General features: G+C 49.4%; 1 protein-coding gene and 1 long non-coding RNA gene across 6 annotated transcripts in view; one reads left to right on the top strand and one right to left on the bottom strand.

Annotated features, from left to right (window-relative positions):
* Positions 1-3,200: 3,200 nt before the first annotated feature.
* On the bottom strand, positions 3,201-25,726 carry Entpd6 (ectonucleoside triphosphate diphosphohydrolase 6). 4 transcript variants are annotated; one of them, NM_053498.1, is made up of 14 exons: positions 25,567-25,662; positions 21,037-21,360; positions 18,837-18,913; positions 16,081-16,224; positions 14,811-14,886; positions 13,649-13,684; positions 12,365-12,453; positions 11,347-11,426; positions 10,814-10,878; positions 9,336-9,437; positions 7,751-7,888; positions 5,767-5,823; positions 4,455-4,567; positions 3,201-4,244 (listed from the first exon to the last, which is right to left on the bottom strand). In NM_053498.1, the coding sequence occupies exons 2-14, from the start codon at positions 21,326-21,328 to the stop codon at positions 4,146-4,148; spliced, it is 1,368 nt and encodes a 455-aa protein (NP_445950.1). In that variant the 5' UTR covers positions 21,329-21,360; positions 25,567-25,662; the 3' UTR covers positions 3,201-4,145. The 4 variants fall into 4 exon arrangements, 3 of the variants coding, with proteins under 3 accessions (NP_445950.1, XP_006235280.1, XP_063140810.1); XM_006235218.5 differs by having other exon boundaries at positions 3,203-4,244; positions 25,524-25,663; XM_063284740.1 differs by lacking the exons at positions 14,811-14,886; positions 21,037-21,360 and having other exon boundaries at positions 3,203-4,244; positions 12,339-12,453; positions 25,567-25,696.
* Positions 25,572-25,734, top strand: part of LOC108350499 (uncharacterized) — a 38,137-nt gene continuing 37,974 nt past the window's right edge. For both annotated transcript variants that reach the window (XR_005502642.2, XR_001837322.3), the window contains exon 1: positions 25,572-25,704. This is a non-coding gene — a long non-coding RNA (uncharacterized LOC108350499). The remainder of the gene's footprint in view (positions 25,705-25,734) is intronic.

The following is a 25,734-nucleotide window of genomic DNA, read 5'->3' as shown; positions in this document are numbered from 1 at the left end:
ATGACTGACCCCCTGATGAGCAAATGGAGGTGATTATCAGGAGAGTGGACCGGTCTTCTTCAGTGTTATGAATGCATTCAAAAGCCAAGCATGGTGGGTGGTACATGCTTGTAATTCCAGGGTGGGATGGTGGAGACAAGTAGATTCTGGGGGAATCCTAGCTCTTGATTCAGTAAGATAAAGCTTACTTTAAAAAAAAAAATGATACTTGAAGTCGACTTCTCACTTCATGTGCACGACAGACGAGCATACACAGAGAGAGAGGGGGAGGGGGAGGGGGGAGGAGACGGGGGGGGGTCTCCTTGCTCTTTTCTATCGCCTTCTTTTCCTATTCTGCTTTTTATCCTACGATATAGCATGAAGGTTCCCACCAGAGGCCTGAACCATGGTCTTGGACTTTCTGACTTCCAGAACTGGGAGCCAAAGGCATTTCTATTCAGTATAAATCACCTAGGTTGTGGTATTCTGTTACAGCAGCCAAAACACAACAAATACACTTGTCCATGACTTTCAAAGCAAAACAAAGACACTGGCAGTCCTGCTGCTGCGTGCTCTGCAGAATCCTTGGATGCTCACAGGAGGGGTTGGTTCTCATGAGGAAGAATGTCTTTTACTATTGTTGTTGTTACCATTACTGTTGTTTTTAAAGATTTGTTTAATTTTATGTGCATGGCTGTTTTGGTTACGTACATGTGTACAATGTACTTGCACCACACGCATACCCAGTGCCCACAGAGGTCAGAAGAGGGTGTTAGATCCCCTGGAACTGGAGCTACAGAAGATTGTGAGTCACTATCAGGGTTCTGGATACTGAATTCAGGTCCTGCAAAAACACTTGGCAAACTCTCCAGCCCCAGGCAAAACAGCTTTTGTTCTTATTTCAAAGGCTGAAAGCCAGCTTTCCAGTGACCCCTCCCCACCAGCACTAAGTCAGGACCTGGCTCTGGAAAGGCACTAGTCCAGGTCATGCTGGACACCCAACCCAAAGCTTTTCTGGCGGCCACCGACAACTGGTTTAACCATCCCTCATATTTCAACGGCTCCAAAACAAGTCCCATCTGCATGACTGGAACCTTCACCCCAAGCCTTTTCCCAAGTTCCTGCCTGGGCTGATGGCTGTTGATACTATGACTGCTTTACAAAGTGTAGTTTGGAGTCATTTCATCTGTCTTTATAGTCTGAACTCACCCTTCCCAAGACTCTGGAATGGTTGAAGACTCTAATATGGTCTGAAAAGTGAGTCGCTCTCAAGCATGATTTCTTGCACTTGAAAGTTTCCAAAAACTTCAAGCTCTTAAGTTAATGGAAAATGCTAAAATCACAAAATGTCCACTTGGTTAACTGTTTGCAGTGCTGGGAGTTGAACTCAGAGCCTTGTGCGTGCCAGGCAAGTACACTGCCAGTCACCATGTCCGAACCCCAGAACTCTGAAAACTGTGTACGTTAGGAAGCTTCTGTAATTATGACACAAAACCTGGAAGCCACAAGGCAAATTTGGATGTAAATATTGATTTGATCTGTTTAAATAATAAGTTTCAATATACGTTAAAAAAAACCTACCAGAAAGTAAAAAAGGAGTAGTGGAGAAAAAAAATTGAATATATCTTATCACAATGGGCTAATCTCCTTAATGAAGTTCCTAAAAAAATCAGGTTTATTTTTTAAAAAAAGATGAATGTTCTTGAAAAATGGGAGATATGAACAGACGTTCTACAGGAAACACGGCTGGCACTTAGATACAAATGTAAATCGGAGGACATTTTACAATCTGCCAGGTGTTTGTGTGTGTGTGTGTGTAAAGAAACTGGCGATGTCCAGTCCAATTTAAAGTGCTAATGTTCTTAACTGGACAGAAAGGCAACCTGAGGTCCTGTCACCACCCACCACAGCTGGCGGCCAGGGTATCTGCCATTCAGGTAGGAGCAGTGTAGGGTAGGGCACATGGCAGGAGGTGCGAGGGGTGTGCTGGGTAGACACAGTGAGGCATACAGGAGTACAGGTCAGAGCAATGCAGCTATTTAAAGAAAACAAATCTTCTTTATCACGAAAGACGCCAAGGGTGAAGTGACTTGCATATTTTGCCGAACCTAAAAATATCCTGAGCTAATTGGTGTTCTTTTGGGAAGTATCCAGTGGTTTACTTTCTCATGAGCTCACTAACCTTTACCTGCAATGAGTCTGCTTTTGTTTTTCCATCCTGTGGCTTTGATGCTTCGCCTCTGGAGGTCTTTAAATATTCAGGCCATTAGCTATAGAGGAAGAGGCTGTGTGAACTCTGCCAAGGAGTGGGAGGTGCGGTGTGAAAAAGGATAGGTTCTTCCATGCCCTTCCATGCAAAATCCTCCTGGCTCTGGTCCCAGGTGACTTTTTATCTGCTTTATCATTTTTGAATCCAAGTTATACAATGGCTACAAGCCCCTCCACGTTTTCATCTTGGGGAGAGTACCAGGCTCATTTTGCTAAGGTTCAAGGGTTTCCCTATTGCCTTGGAATTGGGGTGCCACTGACCCCCCCCTTCACCCCTTCCCAGGACTGTTAGGTCTTACCCATCACCTGTAAAGCTACTAACTTTGTGCTCAGAAGTCATCCAAGATGCCAGCTATATAGCCCTGCAACTCAGGCTCCACTGTGCAGGGACCAAGCTTCTTCAGGGGCTCCTGATCACCATGAGGTTGTGAGCACTCCAGGCAAGGTCCTCTTAGAGTTACTTGAGTAGCAGGGAAAAGGTGTCAGAGAAGTGAGGGGAGGGAACTGGCGCTTTTGCCCGCAGAAACTCTGCTCCTCTGCACTGGGCAGTCGAGGTGGAATTCTTGGTGTAGAAGGTGGGAGCAGGGAGTGTTTTTCAAGACCAAACCAGTGAACACACCACAGTCTTGGTGGCTGTGAGCATCTGGGGCATCAGTGGGCCCACTGTCTTTTTCCTGGTATGTGGCACCTTTGGAACCATGCAGAATCAAACTAGACCACTGTTGAGCACAGAGTGACCTGGAGGTGATGTACCCAGAGTTGTCCCTAGCCAAACTGTTAGCCATGTCTCAGGAGAGGGAGGAGCTCAATAGAGCTGGGACAGGGAGCCCCGAACCCTGAAACAGCCCGGGCCTCTGGCCGCTGCCGCTGCCACTGCTGCTGGGTTTCTACCACCTGTTGTCCCACTCGGGCAGGTTTTAAACGCTGGGTGCTCACTAAGGAGGCAAGAGAGAGAAACCCTTGTAAACCTTTATTTGGAGTTGAACGGTGGTGGCTCAGCTTACTCTATGAACTGTACATTCACTGAGGGGACCACGGGGAAGCCAGCTGCAGCCGAGTAAGGAGGGTGGGGTGAGGGGTAGTCTGGTTCTAGGGCTGAGCTTTCTAACCTGCCCCACTGGTCTGCAAGTGGCTCATAGCAGTAATACATTCACGGGGACACCGCTGTGTCCAGAAGAGGGGCTCAGTTTTAACGTACAGCGCTCACAGCTTGCAAGGTAGTACTTGAGCACGCAGCCCTGAACATTCTCATAGCTCTGCTCACACCCACATGCTCTGCAAAGGTCTATAAAGAGGCACTGCCCCATCTCCTTCCTACTCAATGTCCCCACATCAATGAATGCTATACCATCCAAAGGTGGGACAGCAAACCTCCAGGTAACTTCACGTCTATCCCGAGGAAGAGATGGCCACACTCAAAATGTGCTCCCCTTGCACTGCGTTTGGGCCAGTTACTTCATCTCGCCAAACTCTGGGAAGGCAGAGAGGCCCAACTCATGAGGGAACGGGGGCTGGGAGACAAAACAAGACTCAAGTCACAGAAACACACAAAAGCAGCCACAATCCTGCACACGGACGGGATAAGAGCAGGGCTGCGTCTCTACCTTAGCATGTGCCCTGGGCCCCAGCTGGCTCCCCGCCCATTTGGGGGTAAGACAGGGAGATGGCCTCAGGCCAGGCAGCATTCCTACCCTGGCCCTGCCCCAGCTAGTGTGGTGTAGCAGAGCCAGTACATGGGTCATGTCCCAGGCAAATCTGCAGGAGATGACACTGCAGGCACAGAGGCGGGTCTCAACCAGATGCAGGCTCCTCAAGGATGGTGTCACTTCCAAGATAGAGGGGTCCGTGGAGTTGGGAGCCTCGGAAATCTGGCTAGGGTGGGGACTAGTTCGAGGCTGCTACAAGGCAGGAACCTTCTGTCTCTTCAGGGAGTCGATGTAATGAAAAATAGCCCCCAGAGCCCAGCTGGTTTCAACATTGTCAATTTTCCGAGCCAGCTTGAAAAGACAAAGGAAAGGAGAGAATGTCACAAGCCTGAGCTGCAGAGGCTGGGTGGTGTCTGCAGAAAAGACTGTGGCTGAGGAGGCTCACTGGGGTGTTTCTTAAAGGTAGGGATGGGAGCAAGAGATAAAAATTCAAACAGTAGGGTCAATAGTTCCCGGCACCCTCCCCACAAGGAGAAGGCGGCACCCGTATGCAATGCTTACCTTCAGTACCTTGTCCCCGGGAAAACCAAACTCGTGGAGCAGGAGGCTGATGTAGGTGAGGTCCATGCAAGCAAAGGGGCTGCTTGGAGGCTGTGTCTCCAGAGTGCGGCAGACTGTGAGAGAGGCCGATTCTGTCACGTTCTAAACAACCTCTAGTTGGGATGGAGCAGCAACCCTGTCCCCAGCTGCTGTGGGTGCTGCCCTTCACTTCTTTATTATTATTATTTATTTCTCTGAGGGCTTCTCTGCATAGCCCTGGCTTTCCGGGAACTCATTTTGTAGACAGGGCTGGTCTGCCTGTCTCTGACTCTGTCTTCTAAGTGCTAGGAAAAGGTGTGCGCCACCGCCGCCCAGTGCTCTTCACGTTTAGCTTACTGTCAACCTCTAGGGGAGTCATCCCCCTGGCAGGCAGGGGGCCAGCCTCAACCTCGAGGAGGACGAGGCCGGCACAAGGACCTAGAGCGTCTGGAATGTCTTACCTTGGGCTCACAGTGGAACCCCATCTCCTGGCCACATCTCTGTATTTGAGATGCATGACACTTTCTGGGTGTCAACATACCTAGAATCAAGCTTTCCAATAACGACAATGAAGCTAATTCCAAATCTGTTCTTGTGTGTGTGCCCTTGTGTGGGCATAGAAGACAGAGGAGAACGCTGTTCTCCTGCATCACACTCTCTGCCTTATTCCCTTGAACCTGGGGCTGGTTCTCTGTCTTCTCCCGCTCAGCCTGGGCTTTGCAAACATCGGCAACCACACCCAGCCTCTTATGTGGGTTCTGGGTATCTGAGTTCAGATTCTCATGCTTGTGCAGCAAACACTCTCAAAACATTTCTATAGTTTCCAGAATCTATTCTTGATAGAGGGGCAAATCCACCTAGACACCCAAAGTCTGAGGAAAGCCAAGAAGTGATGGGAGGAGGGAGGAAAAGAAAACTTCCTGTGGAGAAAGCTGCAAAGCTTCAGAGCCTTCAACTGCAAACTGGGAGCAGCAAGCAGAAGGGCAGAATGTGGAGACATAGGGTGACGTGACACAGAACAGGTACAGAAAGGGTGAGGAAGGAGAGCGAGTACAGGCACTGGGCCTTTCACATCTGGGGATACCTTCCACCAGAAGGCAGCATCTTGGATTTGGGCCTTAGGTAACCCTAGTACACTCTGCACCCTGCCCTTACGCACTTCCCAGTCCTGTCCACTGGACAGAACAAGGTACCAAACTTAACGATTCTAGGCCTTGTGCCCATCTCTAGCAAATGGGGTTTCTGCTCCCACAAGCCCTTTGCCTGTCACCCTGACAATTACAGCACTACTCACCATACTTGGCTGCTATCTCAAAGTCTCCAACTACAAGGCTGCCTCCTTTCTCTGCATCTGTTGGATAACATGGACCCCCAGTTAGCAGGAACATGTTAGAACCTCGAGATGTCACTGATGTCCCAGGCTGGTACATGGCGACCCCATACAAGGAACTCCATGGCACACACAAACATGCAGACATGGGTCTTTCTTAGAGGCCTTCACTTCTGACTTCAAGGACCATCCAGGATAGGGGGCTAAGGAGGACCACCTTATCCCTCACTCTGCAGTGTCCCCCAAGGAGCCTTACCAGTATGTCTGGGCCCCAGGAAAAAGCAAGTGCTTGAAACTAGCAACAGGGGAAGCACAGAGCAGAAAAGCCTCCTGAGTTCGCTCTGGGCTCATCAGAAGAATTCCTGATGTAAATTTCTCAACTGGGAAGGAGACTGCTGCATCAGGGAGAGAGTGAACTTCTCTGGACTCTGGAGGCTCTGAGTTACTTACGTGTCACTGTCATGGGCAGTCTAAACTCTTTCAAAGTCCAGTGTGACCATGACAGCCAGTGGGATCATGTTCGGATGGCCCTATAGCTCCCAAGGACAGCCTAGATGAGATGTCTGCCTCTTGGTAAGGACAGCCTGTGGTAAGCGGTGGCATGTGACTGTAGGGTTATCTTCCTTCATCAGAGCAGCCACATATGTAGCTGAAGTTATTCGTAGGAAAGCAAGGCAAGGGCCTCACAGAACTGGTCCCAAGGCAGGACCCCCACCCTCAGAAGGCTGCAAAGCTAAGCTGGAGTGGGGAGCCCTGCACTGAAATGCCCATAGCTTTGGTGTGGTCAGGAGTATGCAAGTGAGTGTCCCCTGCTCCAGCTCTGGAGCCACTAAATTAAACTGAGCTGTCTTGGAGCATGGTGCCTCCGCCTTAACACGCCATCGCCGCCTGGGCCTGGCCACTCTCTGCACCCGCCCTGGAGCCAGAAGAAAGACCATGGGAATCTCCTGCTTCCAGGAAGCAAAATCAACACGCACTACCCTAGCCAGTGCATCTTGACTGCCTCGATTGATTCTTTAAGGAAACGCTCAGCAGGTAGGTGCACTGGCTGTTCTTCCAGAGGCCCAAGGTTTGACTCTAGCACCCACGTGGCAGCTCACAATCGTCTGTATCTCAGTTCTAGGGGATCCAATGCTATCTTCTGGCTTCCATGGACCAGGCACATATGTGGTGCATATAAATATGTACAGACAACACATGCGCGCGTGCGTGCGCACACACACACACGTACACACACACAGGGGAGACAGCTTTCAGAGATTTAGATTGCTTGTTGTTCTCACAGAGGATTTGGTTCCCAGTATCCATGCTGTGTGGCCTTTTCTGGCCTCCGTAGGCTATATGGTACATTTATACTTGTGGGCAAAACATATATATCCACCTATATGTATGAAAGGTATAGGTATTTAATCTAAATAATTTTTTTTCTTTTCTTTTTTTTGGAGCTGGGGACCGAACCTAGGGCCTTGCGCTTGCTAGGCAAGCGCTCTACCACTGAGCCAAATCCCCAACCCCCTAAATAATTTTTAAAAAAAGAAAACTTTTTTAATTACCAAGGTAGCTTTGCACCCTTCACAGTCTGGCCACTGTGACCCTCAACAAACCCCGCTGGTTTACTGCTACTCTGCTCTGGCTCTTTAGACCAAGGTGAGCCCTTCACGGGGTTCCCCATCCCAAGTTGCTCTCAAGCTGAGGCTACAGGGCACGGCCGGTGGTAAACACGGGGAGTGATGCAGAACAGCCCCTACCTCTAACAGGACCTGTATCAGCAGCAGGCAGTTTCCACTTCACTACTGCCTCAGAGGAACCAGCTTCCCTGTGAGAAGGAGATTGTCCCTTCCTGCCTCTCTGTCACCTTGCCTCCTAAGCCACTCACTCCACACATACCAACCAACAAAGCCACTACCGGCTAGCAGTGGCCTGCTGCTCAGATTGGCCTGCCCCTTACCTATAAGGCCAAAGCTGGCAGCAAGGTCGTAGTAGTAGGAAAACGCATAGAAGTCCACGTGCTGCGCCTCTTCTGTCCTGTGTACTTTATTGCGGAGGACTTCTGATACCCTGCTGGCACACAGCTCGTAGAGGCCCACTGTAAAGGACAAAGAGAAAGCACAGGGCTAACATTAGCAAGCCCGAGGCACGCAGGACACACTGCTCCTAGGAGGCACTTTCCAGGCACTTACAAGTCCTCAGGCAGGGAACAGCCCTCATCAAGAGGATCCTGTAGACACTGGTGTGTTGCCTGGCTCTGGGTGACCCTCTACATTTAGGACATGGGTGTTTTTCACTCCATACTTGTCAATTCAGCGGCTTGCATGGACCTTCAACGTAGCCACACAACCGCAACCTCCCTACCTCACAAACCAGGAAGTAGCCATGGGCCATCTGCCAGGCCATGTACCTGGATGGCAGAAAGCCCAGAAGTTGATAGGCTCCGGAGATCACTCAACTTCCGTGATCATCCAATGGGTGCTTTAATGACCCTGCCTCAGACTGGCTTTGACCAGTCTTCCTCTCCTCTCCAGTGATTCCCCATGGGCTACAGAGCTATAATCTCAGCTCCCAGACTCCATTTGCTCTCTCTGACCTTGGTTAGATCGGCCACACTACCTCCTTGTTCACTACCTCACTGCTCACTGGAACAGAGTTCCACCTGTTGCATGCTCTGCTTCCTTGAGTGAACATTGTTTAGCTATGGGCATCTTGATGCCATCTCTTCACACCCTGGCCCAAATGCCATGCATGGGCCTTCCTGGTTAACACTGCCATCTGCCAGGCCTCACCCATGCCAGGTCATTTTGGCTTCAAGGTCCTTGTTTCCTTGTCTAATTCCTCCTATCAGAAAGCAGATACTGTGGTGGCAAGACCTGTCCTTCCCCATTCCTTTTCCAGACAGACACCAACATAAGGCTGCACCTTCCTCAAGTGCAACCCTCTATGAGGAACAGGTTAGTCCTGCAAAACTGACAGTTGATCCACGATGACCACACCACAGCCAAGGGCAGATATGCCACATGTTTGGTGTCTAGCCTGAGAACCATCCCAGCATTTCTCCTTGAAGAAAGTCAAAGGACTCAGAGTAGCAAAGAGCAGGATGAAGGCCAGTGACAGGGTGGTGGGGGCTGCTGTGTATCCTGGACTGTTGGCAGGAGGCAGCCTTCATTTCTCTCTGCATAGAACTGGCCAGAGCAGAGCTTCTGGGCTAGAAGCCCAAATGTGACTATTTATCTCAGGTCCCATGACAGCTAGTTCCTCCCCCACTGGAGGTCTGTTCAGAAACTGGGCTCTTTGGATAGAAGTGTTTGGTGACAGACAAGGAGACTTTGTGTAGAGACCCCGTAGAGGGAGGTAGCCTGAGGAGGCCCCAGCTTTCCATAAAAGCCTTCACAATCTTGCCACAGCCCTTGGTTGTCTGCACTTGGGAAAGCTACTGCCTTGTCTGTGTTGGTGTCTGCTTCTTACAGGTATCTGGAAGAGGAACAGGGGGAAGCAGACTACCACTGCCCCTCATGAATCTGAAGAGCAATGCCACCTACCTGCCTTCTGTCCTGAAATTCTATAGGTGACCTCCGCATGCTCCCACTTTCCTCTGAACCGGGGAGACAGACAGGGGCTGACCAGTTCCTTGTCATCCTCAGCTGAAATAGAGAGGACCATGAAGATGAGAGGGAAACTGTGTCACCATTAAAAGGAGCTTTAGGTTGGAACAGACAGACAGGATAGGATGCTGGGGTGCAATGAGACCTATTCTCCTAGGACAATCTAGGAGCTGGAGAAAAGCCCCGCTCTGTGACAGCCAGCCAATCATGCTTGCCCGGGAACATGACTGTGGCCCGGGTGAAACGAAGCATCTCATGTCCCCCGGGCATCTGGGGTTCCAGACACTGGGCCAAGTGCTACTCCATCACTTACCACAACGACCCTACTGGGAGGAGACTAATGCAGCCCGATTTTACAGATGGCTGACCAGGTGTCACCAAGCCACAGAGTGAATCGTGCTCCACAGCATGATCTAGGCCCAGACGCTATGCGCTGGAAGCTTGTTCCCAGCCTTCAGCACTACTGAGCTGGGGTGAGAACACAGTAGGTGGGTCCCAGGGGGAGTTAGGTCATCGGGGCATTTACATTAAGGAATCCTGGGGTCTCTTTCATTCTCTGCTTCCTGACACCAGCAGGTGAACAGTATCCCCTGCCACATGCTCCCTTCGTGATATCCTGATTTACTAAAGGCCCAAAGGCAACCTAAATAAGTGACCATGAACTTAAGTCAAACTCTTCTTTCTTGGCATCATTCCTCTCAGCTACTGTCAAGTGGACAGAAAGCTAACACGTGAGGTGATTCCAAACGCAGGTGACATGGTTCAGAAATTATTCCCCTAGTATCTCTCCCATTTTTTTTTCTTTTCTTTTTTTCGGAGCTGGGGACCGAACCCAGGGCCTTGCACTTGCTAGGCAAGCACTCTACCACTGAGCTAAATCCCCAACCCCATCTCTCCCACTTTTAACCAAAAAGTTTCCCTTTATTTTTTGTACATAGGTGTTTTGCCTGCATATATGTGGGTGTGCCACACATGTGCAGTATCTGCGGGGGCTAGAAGAGGGTGTCCGATGCCTTGGGGCCAGAGTTATAGTTGTGAACTCCCATGTGGGTGCTGGGAATAGAACCTGGGTCCTCTTGAAGAATAGCCAGAGCTCTTAACCATTGTGCCATCTCTCTAGCAACCCACTAGTATCTCTTTCAAGAATGGTAACTTAGAGGAATGGTCAAAGGTAAAACACGCCACTCATATCCTATCTTAGCGTTGTGACAAGTCTGGATCTATTCCACCCCAGCTGACTGGGTGGCCAATGGCTGACACGTTGCTGTGTAGTGCAGGAGGAAGGCAAGGAGGACGAAGAGGAAGGGGAGGGAAGAGGAGGAAGAAGAGGAGGAGAAACAGGAGGGAGAGGAGGAGAAACAGGAGGAAGAGAGGCACTGAGAGGAGGGAGAGCCTAGAGCAAATGTTCTACTCACCAGGTTTCCCCTCCACACCACCCAAGATAGCCAGTCGTGCCGACATCAGTCCCAGCCCCAGGTAGCTGTGGAGACAAATCCTGGTTAGGCTGGGCCACACACGCTCCTGCCTGGGCTCAATGTAAGTTTCCTTGCTTTTCTTGTGAGCCCTGTGGCTGAAACATTAATTGAACTGAGAGCCTGCCTTGAGCTCTTATGGAATCTGTACACACGGCGGTGAAGGAGGCAGATTCCATTCGTTTTATGAGGTGTAAGAAAACCTACTCCAAGTGCCATGTGGCCAGGGGCAGCCCACGCCTCACCTGTTAGTCTTTCCCAAGCCTCCCTTCAAAGTAGAACAAGATAAGCACCAAAGAAGAATGCGATTTTACAGTGAATTTTACATAGAGCATGTATGAGAATCGAGGGAGGCAGGACAAGAAGGGCCCAGGGGGTCTCTTGGCACAAGAGATTCTGGGTCCTGGCATCTCCGTGGGGAAAGGATCCCACCATGAGGCATCAATGGGTGGTACACCAGGGGTGCGCAAACTCACCTGTAGGAATACAGCTTGAAAGTCCTGTTAAACATCTGCAGCGCTGTCAGGTGGCCGGGTGGGGAGGCCTGCAGGGTACCCTGAGGAAGAACATGAAGCTGCTGTTGCCCCTGTATGGGAGAACACCATGCCCTCCTCCCAGAATCATTTGGAAGAACAGGGACACTTAATGCGTTTTCCACTACGTTTTTGACTTATGAAACAACGAGGAGTAAGGAGTAAAAAACAAATCCATCCAGGGTGAGTGTTTTCCCTTAGAAAAGCTTTTGTTTGTATTCCTTCCCATATTAGGGATCAAACCAGGGCTTTTGGTTCTAAGTACTTGGCCAGTGAGCAACATCTCTAGCATTTATCATCACTATCACCATCACCACCATCATCACCGTCTTCATTTTGAGGTAAGGTCCTGTTATCTTGCCCAGGCTAACCCTCCAACCTCAGTCTCCCTAGGCCTGGGGTTACAGATGTACAGCACAAGACCAGCTGCATCTTGCCTCTTCTAACACACATAGTCCAATCAGGCGAGATAAGCAACTGTCTCTAAAAAGTGAATAGGACCAGAGCTTCAGTTTCTAGGTGTACAAATATATTTACATAGTGTTGTTACACTGGAAACAAGATGTGGGTGAGAAGAGAGGTATTTAAAATAGATGGCATGAGATGCAAGTTGCCTTTTTTAAAATCTCATTTAGAATGTTGATCTTGAAGAAGGCTGACCTCCCTCCCACCTATGAGCCACACTGTCTGCTCTGGCTCCTGGAACTTTGCGGAGGATGAGAGGTATCTTGTCTCTAGCCCAACACTAGTCATCACCTGGTTTCACCTCACTGAAGAGCAGGTTTCTAGTTTGGTTTTTAGTAGGAGAGTTAAAAGTCTAAGCCGTTATCTGTGAGAGAACTCGGAGGGGCAGAGTGCCTTCCAGGGCCCGAGGGGCCTTCTCTGAGGGGGTCTCCTCTGCGTGACTGCAGCTCCCCTGACAGTGATGCACACACCTGGTGAGGCAGGCAGGGCTGGTTACCTCGACACGTGGGAGGAAGGTGATCTGAGTGGATCCTCCGCCCAAGTCCAGCATGCCCACACTGCTGCTTCCTGGGGTCTTCAGACTGCCTAGATCACAGCAGGTAGAGGCATAGATAGTGCAGTCACGTTAGGAAGGATATGAGGACACCAGGAAGATCAAAGAGAGGTCAGAAGCCCTTCTGTGTGGGGCAGGGAGGTGAGGGGGGCAGAGAAGCTGCTGCAACTACTTAGAAAATGGCAACTTAAGGTACCCAAGAGCCATGGCTCTGGCAGCCGTGGCTGTGGTGAGAATGACAGAATTACACCGACCACTGAGAGAAACCCTGACACTTCTGACAAGGCTGTGCCACCGGCCCAGAAACACTGACGTTGCTATTCTGACACAGTTCCTGTCTGCGAGGCATCCTCTTTGGCCAGCCCCATCCCAGACTCAGTACTCCGAAAGCAACTGAAGTAGACGGCCCTAACCTATCCGCCAGCATCTTTATGCTGACATTGGTGGCCCTCATATTCATCCTCCTACATATGGACACACTGCCCTTCTCCAGTAAAGGGGCCATGCTGAGAGCAATCTGCAAGTGTCTCCTCACATTCCACGGGCAGGTGCTTCTGCCAGAGCTGATCAGCATGCACACCATATCCAGTATTTTAAGACCTGACTAGTCTTTTTTGTTTGTTTGTTTGTTTTTTGTTTTTTGTTTTTTTCTTTTTTTTTGGAGCTGGGGACCGAACCCAGGGCCTTGCGCTTGCTAGGCAAGTGCTCTACCACTGAGCTAAATCCCCAATCCCAACTAGTTTATTTTTAATCTATGTTTTTAAAAAAGGTTTATTTTATGTATTTGAGTACTTTATCTGCATGTACACCTTACACCTGAGTGCCAGAAGAGGGCATCGGATCCCACTATTGATGGTCGTCAGCCACCATGTGGTTGCTGGGAATTGAACTCAAGACCTCTGGAAGAGCAGACAGTGCTCTTAACCCCTGGCCATCTCTCCAGCCCCTGACTAGGTTTTATTCACTGCTTCCCTTTGACTACAGGTCAAAGCTCCAGTGGCTGTTGGGCTGAGAGAAGAGCAGACAAAGTAAGGAGCTACAAACACATATGGACTGACTCTGCCTGACCTGTGTGGACATGCCGCCACCCCAGTCTGCCTCCAAGCCAGCAACACTGAATCTGGGCGTTACGGTAATGGGGCCTGTGCACTCCAGGAAGCCCGGCCGGCAGTCACTCCTTTCCTAGGGACGGTGACCCATTAGCCTTTTCCATCTGTAGGCACGCACCTGTCAGGAAGTTGACAGTGATCCAAGCCGAAACACCTGGAAGAGAATGGCACGGGCATTTTAATTCCTTTCAAAGAAAGATTTTGAGTTGTACTTTGTGCGTGTGGTGTTTTACTTGCATGTAGTTCTGTGGGCTTTGTGTGTGCCTAATACCCAGGAAGGCCGGAAGAGGGGTTAAAGCCCCGGGACTAGAGTTGTAGATGGTTGTGAGCCACCATGTGGAAGGTGGGAACCGAACTTGGGTCTTCTGCAAGAGCAGCCAGTGCTCAGCTGAGCCCTCTCTCCAGACCCCGTTTTAATTCCTGACACATGGGGCTGCTACCCATTTCCAGATTCCAGGGGCATGGTGGGCACTGTTTGCTACCCCAGCCAAGAACCTAAGGCCTCTGGGCACACACAGGACCCTTAGAACACACTGCCAAACGCCATGTCTCTTCCAGGATTTTGTCACCAGCTTCCACTTTTGAAGGAGGCAGGAAAAGAATCCCAGGTTCCCTCTGCCCTCCACACAAGCACACTCTTAAGGTCATTTCCTCAGCCAGGGATGAACGCAAGTGTCCGTTTGGGAATGAGTTATAGAACCACAATATTCCCAGCATGGCAGCAACTGGTGTTCTTTAAATGCCCTTAAGCCTAAAACATGATGCTTTCAAAGTCTTCTTCTGTACCAGGTTTGGTGCTGGTCAAGAAAAGAACTTGTCTCTAACAACAAAACTGTGCACAAGACCATAGCTTGGGCTAAGACAGTGCCTTCAGGCCTGGAGTCCATCATCATCACTACCACCAACACCATCATCATCACCACCATCATTATCACCACCATCATCATCACCATCACCACCATCACCATCATCACCACCACCACCATCATTATCACCACCACCATCATCACCATCATCACCACCACTACCATCATCATCACCACCACCATCATCACCATCATCACCACCACCACCATCATCATTACCACCACCACCACCATCATCACCACCATCATCATCACCATCACCACCATCACCATCATCATCACCATCACCATCATCACCATCATCACCACCGCCACCATCACCATCATCATCATCACCAGCAGCAGCAGCAGCTGCAGCAGCAGCATAGTCTGACTGGGCCATGCATTGATGAGATGCTCATTTGTCAACCCTACCTTCATCTGTGCCATTCATGATGGAAACACAGTCATCCCCTACAAGGAAGGGTGATGCCTTAAACACCTCCTTCACCTACACATGAAAAGAAACATTTCTTAGCCCAGCGTGGAGTTATAGCTCTATGAACTTCACTCGTACCTCCAGAACTTGGAAGGCAGGAGATCTGGAGTTGGAGGTCGGCTTGGTCTACACAGTGAGTATCTCACCCTCTACCCCAAACCATGGCAGAATTAAGATCACAAGTTTCCAAGGAAACTTTTCTTCAGCTGGCTGTGACAGAACCCTTGAGGTTCTGCGAAGCAACGCTTACACCGTTTCCAGCTTCTGCTGTCATCTATACATAGAGGTGTCCCTGGCTGACATCCCTAGGACACTCCGGGTACTTCACCTCTAACTGGTGGGGATAGTGAGAGAAAAGACAGCCTAGACAGAGTTGGCATGCACTGAGGCTGCCGAGTCCCCAAATGTTGCCTGGCTTTGGGTGGGGACATGAAGGACAAAAGTTCTATGAGGCGGGCCTTGAGCCTGGGGAACCAATCATACGGTCTGCACATATATAGGCAGGAGCACTATCCAGGGACATGGCCGTCAGAGCCTGAGGAGGAAGGAGGGGTGCGAGCATTGGGTTTGCTTCTTTACTTTCTAAGGAGTCCCAGGACAGGAGACTTCGGTGTGCCTGGTCACCCCTGCATCCCCTGGGGCCTACGAAGGAATACCATCTTGTATACAAACAGTAGAAGAATAATCTAGAAGTTGACTCCGGGAGACTTTATCTTCCCAAACTTGGCAGATGGGAAGAAAATTAGAAATACATTCTGGGGACGAGGATGCAGCCCTAGTATAAATGCAAAGTGTCCCCAAGGAGCTCTAGGACTGGGGAAGAGGCTGAGGGTCTCTTGGGTACTCACAACCGAGCTCAGCTAAGACACCAGCCCAGCTTGCGCACTTGGGGGGCCCACCCTTCAGAAGCACACATTTTAATACAAAGTCATTTTCTTAAATGTCACAAAGAAGATTCCTGAGGTGATACTGTGAAAATTCCAATGGTTTTCTCTTCTATGTCATGCCTGCTTGACACGAACTGGAAGGTTAGTGGCTACTTTGTTCCGAGACGTTGTCTCACTATGCAGCTCATAAAGGCCTCTGGCTTACGACCTCGCTGGCCACCTAGGTGCTGGGGTGACAGATGTCACCATCATGCCCAGTATGGCCAGTGTGTTTAGTGACCCTTAGCCACCTTCCAGTTGGGGGGACAGCTAAACCTACCTTTTGCAGCAACTTCTGAGCCTTTTCTCCCGGCAGCAGGCGCAGACCAGCTGTGGCCTTGAGAACCAGAGGGGTGGCCTTCCAGAAGTCGTATGGAATGTGTTGCTTGGCGACATTCAGAAGCTCCTGGATCCCTTGGGCGCTCTGTGGATGTTGTGAAGGCAAAGCAAGGTTGTTATACACACTGTCTGGTACCACCATGTTAAAGTCCATATTTAAATATTATCTAACTTAAGAATTAAATTTGGGAGACGTCAGAGGACAAACTCCAGGAGTCAGTTCTCGTCAGTTCTCACCTTCCACCCTGTGTAGGCGGGGTCTCTCTAGTTTCTGCTATGGCATGTCTTATACAAGCCGTGTGACCCACCACACTGGGCTTTTCACGTGAGTTCTGGGACTGCAACTCAGGTCAGCAGGCATGTGAAGCCAGTGCGTTTACCCACATACCTACCTCCTGACCCCTTTCTCTAATGTTCAAAAAACAGCAGGAGCACTGCACCAAGCTGCACTGGCCAGATGTGAGAACACAAGGGCCAGAACATGGAGGACAGCCCCTGGCATAGACTATGGTATGTGAAGACAGGTCAAGAGTCATGGGCCGAGCCTCCTTTTATATAACTCCCATGCTTTCTGAGTAAGATTAATGCCAGGTCTGTTGCCACCTGTGCTAGTTAGTTTTGTGTCAACATGACAAAAGTTAGAGTTTTCAATTAAGAACATGTCTCCATACGATTCGACTGTAGGGTGTTTTCTTAACTAGTGGTTGATGGGGGAAGGCCTAGCCCATTGGGTGGTGGTGCCATCCCCGGTTTGGCTGTCCTGGGGATGTGCAAGCCATGAAGAAGAAGCCAATAAACAGCACCTCGCCATGGCCTCTGCATCAGATCCTGCCTCTAGCTCCTCCTACCTTGCTTGAGTCCCTGTTCTGGCTTCCTTCACTGATAGGACTTGCAATGTGGAGGTGCAAACTCAATAAACTCTTTCCTCCCCCCCTGCTTTCTGGTCATGGTGTTCATCAAAGCAACAGAGACCCTAACTGGGACACCACTCCTCACCGGGTGACTTCACAGGGTTCTGAGTCCCTGTATGTCACGAGTATGGGGAAACTAGCAAATATTAGGGTCACTCAGAGAACTGAGAGCCCCGTGAATGACCTCATTGAGGGGTCCCACCACCTGCCCGAAAGCTCAAAGGGTAGCTCGGATGCAAACCTGGGTAAACAGTAAGGCCTGTCCAAGGGGAAAACTCGCTTTCTTTTTATCTAGAACTCCGACTTCACAAATCCACCCAAAGAGGACCTTGTGCAAGTGGGTGACAGAGTGTGTGTCAGATGACAGACTGTTCCTCTCGATTGTGTATGCAAAGTAAAAACAGGGAGAGGTCTCAGATATTTGTGTAAGGACACACAAAGCAGGTCTTGAAGGCTCTGTGAGAAAGCAGGGCACGCACTGGAGGCAGCCAGGGCACTCGTCCCACTGAGTGTGTGTCACCTATCTACAGATTTTTAATTCCCTAGTTAGTGAATCTAAACATATGACAATCGATTTGTTTTAACTGGATGGCTACCCTTGAGTCACTAATTCCTCCGTTGTAGCCAAGCCTTGTACAACCTGTCTGAAACCACGCTATAACTGTGGATAGGACTGACCATAGCTCGTGCTCTGAGCAACGCTGGGCCTGGGCCGAGGGTGTGGCTTACATGAGAGGCCCTGGGTTTCATACGCAGCCTTTAAAAGAAGAAAGGGATAGAGGAATGACAGGGTGGTCAGAATTCTCTGAACAGCAGTTTCTGCTTTAGAAGAAAGCCAAGTGTCCTCCGCTCACCTACGCCAGCACATTAAAGCATTAAGGACATCAGAAGTCTCAATGCTACACACTTACAGCAATCCTTATTTCACTTTAATGAAATCTGCTTTATACTTACTTAATCTATTTCATTTATTTGGTATGTGGCTTTCATAAATTATGTGTGTTTTGTATTTAGAACTTATTTTTTGAGGGGCTGGTATTGGAGATGACGCCCAGGGTATCAGGCACACTAGGCAAGCACTCTCCACTGAGCTTAGCCTCTCTGCTGGCCCTAGCCTAACGGTTTTAACATTAACATTTTTAGTAAATGTTATACCTTCAACCAGAGGAACTGCAAAGAAAAATTAAAATTACGAATGCACTATGGGAGTTGAAGCTCAGTATCACAGCACTGGCCTGTCTTGGGAAGCCCTGGGCTCTGTCCCTAGCTCCCTGTATCACAGAATATTGTACAAAACTTACATGACAATTACAAATATTTTATATTTTATTTTACATTTTTATTTGTATGAGTGTTGTGCCTGCACGCGTGTCTGTGTACCATGCGTGTGCCATGCCCACAGAGGCCAGAAGGCGGCAATGGATTCCCTGGGACTGGGAGTTACATGTGGTAATGAGCTGTTATGTAGGTGCTGGGAATTGAACCTGGGTCCTTTGGAAGAACAGTCAGTGCTCTTTACCACTGAGCCATCTCTAGCCCCACAAATAATGCTTCTGTCTGTCCGTGGATGTGAGCTTCTGAACTGCATAAGGCTTAGGGGAGGGCCTCATGATGTAAACTACCCTGGTGGGTGAGACCTGTACCTCTCTCTACCTTTCTATCCTGCAGGCAGTAAGGAAGATATCTTTCTCTCTGGGGATAGCCAACTGATCCAGCTCAGGAGGGGCCAGCTAGTAAGTCTGTTAGGGGGCACTGGAAGGGTAAACAGATAAAAGAAGATGGTTACCTTTTCAACATCATCGGCATACGCAGAAAGCCCAGGCTTCAGAGCTTTGAAGGTTTCGTGGGTCAAGGTGGGAGTTTCTAAAGGGAAAACATATTTAAAAATTGGAACTATAAATATATACAAAGAGTTATGAGGATATGCAACAGAGACTAGCTGATGTTAAGAGCAGAGGCCTGACCATGATGAGCAATTAAGAGGGATTATTTTTGTTTAAATTCTACAATCTAGCTTAGTTGAGTAAAAGACCTAAAGTCTACACCAGAGCTCTCTTTTATTAAACGTGTGTGCGTACATGCGTGTGCATGTATGTGTCTATGTGTGTAAAGGTAGGCTTGGGTGAGTGTGTTTGCCTAGCAAGCTAGAGGTCCTGGAGTTGATTCCAGTACTGCAAAACGCAGACAAACTACTCACACCCCAAATTTAGCTGGGGACACCTTACTTAAATTTTAACTCTTGCTGACTTAACAAGATAAATGATCTTAAACTGTCACATAAAGATGATGCCCATAATTATGAGATGTTATCCTTATATGGGCCTTGAACAAGCTTCTGAATGTTTGTTCTTCTTCTTAAGAAGTTGAGGGTGTGATGTTAGGAGGAATGGACTACATTGCAGCAAGAAAAGTGTGCAGAGGCATCCTGTGACTCAAGACACCAGTCCAAAATATGAATATATGAATCTGAGGACCGAGGAAGGAAAAACAGGACCAAGAAAGCAGGAACAAAACATTTCAAAAAGTCTGTTCTCTCTAAAGACAAACACTAGATTATTGTTAGTACTGCCTTAAACTTAGATTATTTTTTTAAAATTTGATGCTAAAAATTGACTCAGGGCCTCAGACATGCTAGAAAGGTGTTCTACCACTGAGCAATCCCTCCCAACTACCCATTTCATCTGGTTTCAAAACCAATTTGGAGGTGAGTAAGTAGATCTGGGGTCTAATGTTTAACTACTGCAGTAAGTATAAAAGTATGGACAAATGGGACAAATTGACAGAAGGGCAGAGCATCATGTATGCTTTTCAGTCAGCAAAAATCAATATTAAATTGTTACTGTTGTTTTTCAGACAGGGTCTCTGTACGTATCCCTGGCTATCCTGGAACTCACCATGTGTACCAGGCTGACCTTGGACTCACAGAGATCCACCTGCCTCTGCCTGTACGGAAATCAAAGGCATGTGCCATCACACCCAGCTTAACTGTTAAGATGTAACACCTTAAATGGGTGCAGACTTTTAAAATCTAAATTATCATCAACAAAGTTGTTTTTTTTTTTTTTTTTTTTTTTTTTTTACGCAGAGTTCTGGCCGAGACACATAAAGATACAATAATTAAATCAGAGGAAGTAAAACAGGCTACTGTAGTTCTGGAAAGAGTTGCCGGGGTCTCCCGCTGACAGGGCACTTAATGCAAGGATGGTGTCTGGCTACCAGGGACCTGGATATGGGGCTGGAACAAAGCAGGACAGGAAGCTGACTGACTGAAGGTCAGATGTGCAAAGAGGGCAGACTGTAGGGCAACAGACAAGGGAGCTGAGCAAAGACCCAGGCAGCCAAGGGATCCTGGACCGAAGAACCACCTTCTGCCTAATGTTCCCGTTCCTGAAGCAAAGCTGGTAGGGCCCGAGGTCTAGACCCCTTAGTGCTATAGGACCTAGAGTAGCAGATCCTGCAAGCCTCAGTCCCAGGCTTCTGCTACTGTTCTGACCCGCATAGGTTCCTGGCTTCTGTGAGCCTGACTCTGGTGTTGTTTCCTGCCTTGAGATCTCCCAACATCAACATGACATAGCCCAAATTACAGGTTCAGCAACTAGGCCTGCTGTGGACATAGGGAGGGGACTGGCTACTAAATGCCCTGTAGGGTCTTAGCGCCCCATCAGTGGTAGTCACCGCCTTGGGCTCCTGGAGATTTTGGAGGCTCAGGCTTTGTATCCACTGAGAAGCATCTCTTAGTAACTGCGATTTTTTTTTTCAAGTGGTCTGGTACTCACACCCAGGGCCTTACATGCACTTCTCCCACTGGGTGTTGCCCCAGTGCCTTAATAATTTCATGTTAGCCGCCTTCCACATTACTCTAGAGCAGGGCTCAAGCCACACACTGTCTTCTGAAGTAAGACACTCTCAAGAGCCTTGTCCTGAGAGCGGGGAAGGCAGATCCTGTGTCTGTGCCCATACCTCCTGCTTCAGAGTCACATACAAACCTCCAGGTGGCCGGGCAAACTGGAAGACGTGGATGCGGGTGCCGGTACTCCCGGCATCAAACATGATCCCATAGAAGACCTCGTGACCACGTGTGGCTGAGTCTGGAGAGCTGAAGGCCTGTTGGGTCCACCGCACTCCTGAGGCAGCCCCAGCAATGGTGAAGAAGGCCTGGGCGGCGGAGGCCCGGTGCCACTTGATATAGGCAACATAGATGAACAGGCCCACGCACAGTCCCAGGGGATACGCCACCTTCGTCATCCGCAAGGTCCCATGGTTTGGTATTTTTCTCATTTCTCAGTCTGCTAGGGACTATGTAGCCGGTGCTGGTTGAGAGGAGAAGAATTAGGTAAATCACATTAGGCTGTAGCCTACGGTGTTACAGCCTCCAGAGTGTATGTCAGGAGTTCCTAGGTCTGGGGACAAAATACGCAACTCCATGCTGGTCTGCACCCCATTCCCCAGGAGTCGGAGGCTTTTCTTGATTTTCTTAGTGATTCTGGAAGGGATGATCCAGAACTGAGGGTCATGGACACTGGGTAAATGTCTAAGCAAAGCACACTGGAGCATGCTGCTGCTTGTATCAAAGAACCCAGTGTCCGCAGGCCATTCCAGGTGACAAGTCCATGGCAATCTTTACTCACACTTCTACTCTGGGATTGAACCTTCAGGATTTTCTTTCCCGGGAGCTTAAAACCGGCCACCAGAACAACTGCAGTGAACCTGAGACAGGCATGAAACACGGAGCTGATCTTTCTCAGGAAGTTTAGTGGGTACCACTTTTCCTTTCTAAGAAACATTCCTCTCATGGGGTAAATGGCGCCTGGTACTTTCGAGACCTATAAAACTCTAGCCAGGTAGCAAAATAAGCTGATACCATCAGTTTTGGTCCAATATACTAGAAACAACATCACTCACTCATCTTTATAATATAATTTTCAATTTTTGGGGAAGGGTTATTGAGACAGGTTCTTGCTAGGTAGCCCAAGCTGGCCTCAAACCTCAATCTTTCTGCCTCAGCCTTCTCAGTGACAGGAGTCTAGGTGAGTACCATCATCCTTGGGGATTCAATTTTTTTTTTTTTTTTTTTTTTTTAGCTCCTGGTCTCAAAAAGATGAGAAGTGAGGGGCCTGGTCTCAAGGCTTCTCTTGTCCTCAAGGGATGTCTGCTGGTCTTTTCTTTTCTTTTTTTTAATTAGATATTTTTAAAGTTACATTTCAAATGTTATCCCCTTTCCTGGTTTCCCATCCATAAACCCCCTATCCCATCCCCCCACTTCTTCTATGAGGTTGTTCCCCCTCTCCAGCCATCCACCCCTTCCCACCTCCCCACCCTGACATTCCCCTACACTGGGGGAATCCAGCCTTGGCAGGACCAAGTACCTCTCCTTTCATTGGTGCCCGACAAGGCCATCCTCTGCTACACATGCCTCTAAAGTCATGAGTCAGTCCATATGTACTCTTTGGGTAGTGATTTAGTCTCTGGGAGCTCTGGTTGGTTGGCATTGTTGTTCTTATGGGGTTGCAAGCCCCTTCCTGCTGGTCTTTCCAAGCCTTGTACAATTCAGTTATTGAAATGCGGCAGCTAATCCTGGGAGGGCAGGAGGCTTGGTGGTAGGGGCTACAAGTGGGACCTAGCAGCAGGGTGTGACTAGGTCAGGTTAATTCCTCCAAAGGTCTCCTCTGCAGGATGGGTAGCTGTTCATGAAGGACCATCAAAGAGCTTACAATGGAATCTGGAATTCAACGTTCTCCAATGGTCATGGAGAACGTAAGTCCTACAGGCTTTGTACATGGGCAGAGGACACATCCCATGGGAACCAGGGACAACGATGGGCAGAAGGACCCTGTGGCTGCCCGGCTTGAGAACAGTGGTCCCGGGCTGAGGCACTAACTCATCCTGAGCTGGTCTAGGTGAAACAGACGTGGGATGAGATTGCACACAGAGCAGGCCTTCCTCGGTCCATCTCTGGTCACACTCAACACTCTACGGCAAGCAGCCCAGGTTATATGAACGCTGCCTCTGGGGCCCAGGCCCAGGAAAGAGGCCCAAACTGGGGCAAGAAAAGAATACAAAACTTTCCCCCATTCCTGCCACATGTAGGGCTCAGAAAGGTTTTCTTGGTAGATGTCAAGGAGCAAGCCTCCCTTGCCAGACCCCAGCTCCTGCTGTACTTTGGACCTCACTTGGTTCCTCTGCACTTAAGAGCTACCCACTGCTCTCATGACCTCGCCTCATCCACCCCCTGCGGTGGCCTGGCACTTGCACCTCATGCCACACTTTTTATCCTTGCCCGAGCATCCCAAGAATACAGTGCTTCTTTTCGCCCTGAAAGCTCAGCTCCTACCTGTCCCAGACCCTTTGTGCCCATACTATTATCCATTCCCAGAATGTCCAGCCGTCAACTGGGCCAATTTTGTCCAATTCTCACCCTATCCCAAAGCCTCTGCTAAAATCCTACTACCACTGCCTTCCCCAGCCTGAACATCATCCTGTGCTCCGAGCGCCCTACACCCAACCTGTAAATACAAGATTCTGCTTTAGACAACCTGACAGCACTTAGGAATCCACAGACCCACAACCATTGCCATTTACGTATGAACAAGCTTTGGACGATAGGAACAACCCACACACGACATCACATCCCAGGGGCACAGGACCAGAACCAGACAAACTGGTCCACAGGACACACACGTCTCAGAGGCTCAACTCCAAACGCACACTTTACTCCATTGTCAGGTTGAAGTGTTTGTCCACAGCTGAGAAGCCTGCAGGAAGGACTAATTACTTTTCTCTAGCTATGTCTAACATGCAGCCGTGGTATGCTAATCAGACTCCCAGAAAGCTCACTGAGAACGATCCAACCTTAGTTTGCACTTTACAGAACCCTTTGCAGCAGCAGCAGCAGCAGCAGCAGCAGCAGCAGCAGCAGCAGCAGCAGCAGCAGCTTGAAGTAAAGCCAAGTGGAGAATAAGCAGGAAGTGGAATAGGAAGCACCAGGTAGAGGTAAACAGAGGTGGCTTGGAGAGGTTCACCTCCTGTCAGGTAGATACTGGAGTGAGAGAATGTAGGTGTGGTGTTAGAAGGGGAGGAGGGGAAGCCATATCTTGGAAATATGCTCCGTCTGACTTGAACTGGCAGCTGCCAGATTTTTTTTTCTTCAGGTTTGCATTAAAACACAGGAACCAAGTCATGATTGCGAGTGACTGCTGTGCATGCTAAATATGTGTCCAAAAATAAAGCACGTTAACAAAGCATCACATATTTCTCCTGGTAGTTGTAGAAAGAAAAAGAAAATACATGAAGACTACCTCCCGATTCTTCTGCAGGGTCCCATGCCTCGTGGGCACATAGGCTCTTCCAGAATTAAGTACGCAGAGAGCCGTGCAACTCTCAGATTCTGTCCATGAGGCTCTAGGAGGGACTCCGATACAAACCATATTAGCCTACATTTCTCCCAGGGCAGGAGGAGATGGGGGGACCCCAATATTTAGATTTACCTGTATGCTTGCTGCATTTTTTCAAAGACTAACTGCATTGTTAAAAAGCTGGTAGCAGGAATAAGGAAATCCCTATTCAATGCTATTCGATCCCTCCCCATGGCTCTCTACAACACCCCCATGAGAGTCCCTGTAATCACATTCATCTACCTCTCTCAGGGAATCTCCTTCCCCAGTGTCCTGAGATTTTCCTACATTGGCTATGAGAGTTTGATACACTCCCTGTGATATAGGATGTGTAGCCTTACCACACATGATTGTGGGGTATAAGGAACTGCTGAGACATAAAAGGCCCAGGTATTTTCAGGTGACTGATTCCTTTGGATAGACTCTCAGGGTGAAGGGCTGTGTCCACTGAGACCTACTCAGAAATGTAGTCCCAAAACCGATCACTTGCAGATGCTTTTAAAGTAAAAATGTGTTTCCGCTGATTCTCTGTCCTACATTCTGGGTGTCTACATCTCTCCTTTAACCTTAAGCACCTGTGGCCACACACAAACTCAGGCAGAACCACCCTGACCCCTGGCAAACTCTTCGCTGTCACCCCGTTCCCACCTTCCGCACAACTAGAACACAGGGTTTCCCCGGTTTCCTGAGCCTCCCAGCTGGACTGTCCAGTGCAGAAGGGGAGGTGCCTGGGCTTGGTTCTGCTGGGGGCGGGTCAGCACAGGCCAGCAGAATGAATGGACGCCACAGGGCTGTGGGTTGCACACGGGCAAAGACCCCTGCTGCTTGGCCTATAGCGTAGCTCACGAGTCCTACAGTATGCAGCAAATGTGCGAGGGCCATGCATCCAGGACAGAAAGACAGCCAGTTGTGTGGACTGAGAGCGCAAGTGACCCTGAGGCCTCCCTCAGGAGCTGTCTCCAGGCCCAGGGAGGTGTCAGGCACTTGGAACTGCACCACAGGGAACCCCGTCACTCACGTGCGTGGGGAGACCAACCGTAGTCAGTCATCAGGGCCAAGCACATTTCGCTGGCTCCGCTTACCCTGCACGGCGCCCTCGGCCCCTCAGGACATGTAGTGGCGTACCTGGAGGCAGACAGCGACCACACACCGAGCGCTTGGCTCTCCAGCGCCAGTCCGCGTCAACAGAGCCTCAACGCGTGGAACCAGACCTTAGCCGATCGGGAGGAGCTGTCTCCGCCTACGTGCACTTTGCGTCACCGGGTGGGTTGGATGGCGTTGAGGCGCGTGCGC

Source organism: Rattus norvegicus, chromosome 3, assembly GCF_036323735.1.
Source record: "Rattus norvegicus strain BN/NHsdMcwi chromosome 3, GRCr8, whole genome shotgun sequence".
Lineage (NCBI taxonomy): Eukaryota > Metazoa > Chordata > Mammalia > Rodentia > Muridae > Rattus > Rattus norvegicus.
The sequence above is the reverse complement of the archived record's forward strand: the minus strand, read 5'-3'. Positions and strand labels throughout refer to the sequence as shown.

Coding starts and splice junctions, on each gene's coding strand:
- Entpd6 (XM_006235218.5), bottom strand. CDS start 21,328: ATGAGAAAAATACCAAACCATGGGACCTTGCGGATGACGAAGGTGGCG. Junction 12,454..13,648: donor CACTGTCAACTTCCTGACAG/GTGCGTGCCTAC, acceptor GCTGTGATCTAG/GCAGTCTGAAGACCCCAGGA. Junction 5,824..7,750: donor TGCCAGCTTTGGCCTTATAG/GTAAGGGGCAGG, acceptor GTTATCCAACAG/ATGCAGAGAAAGGAGGCAGC.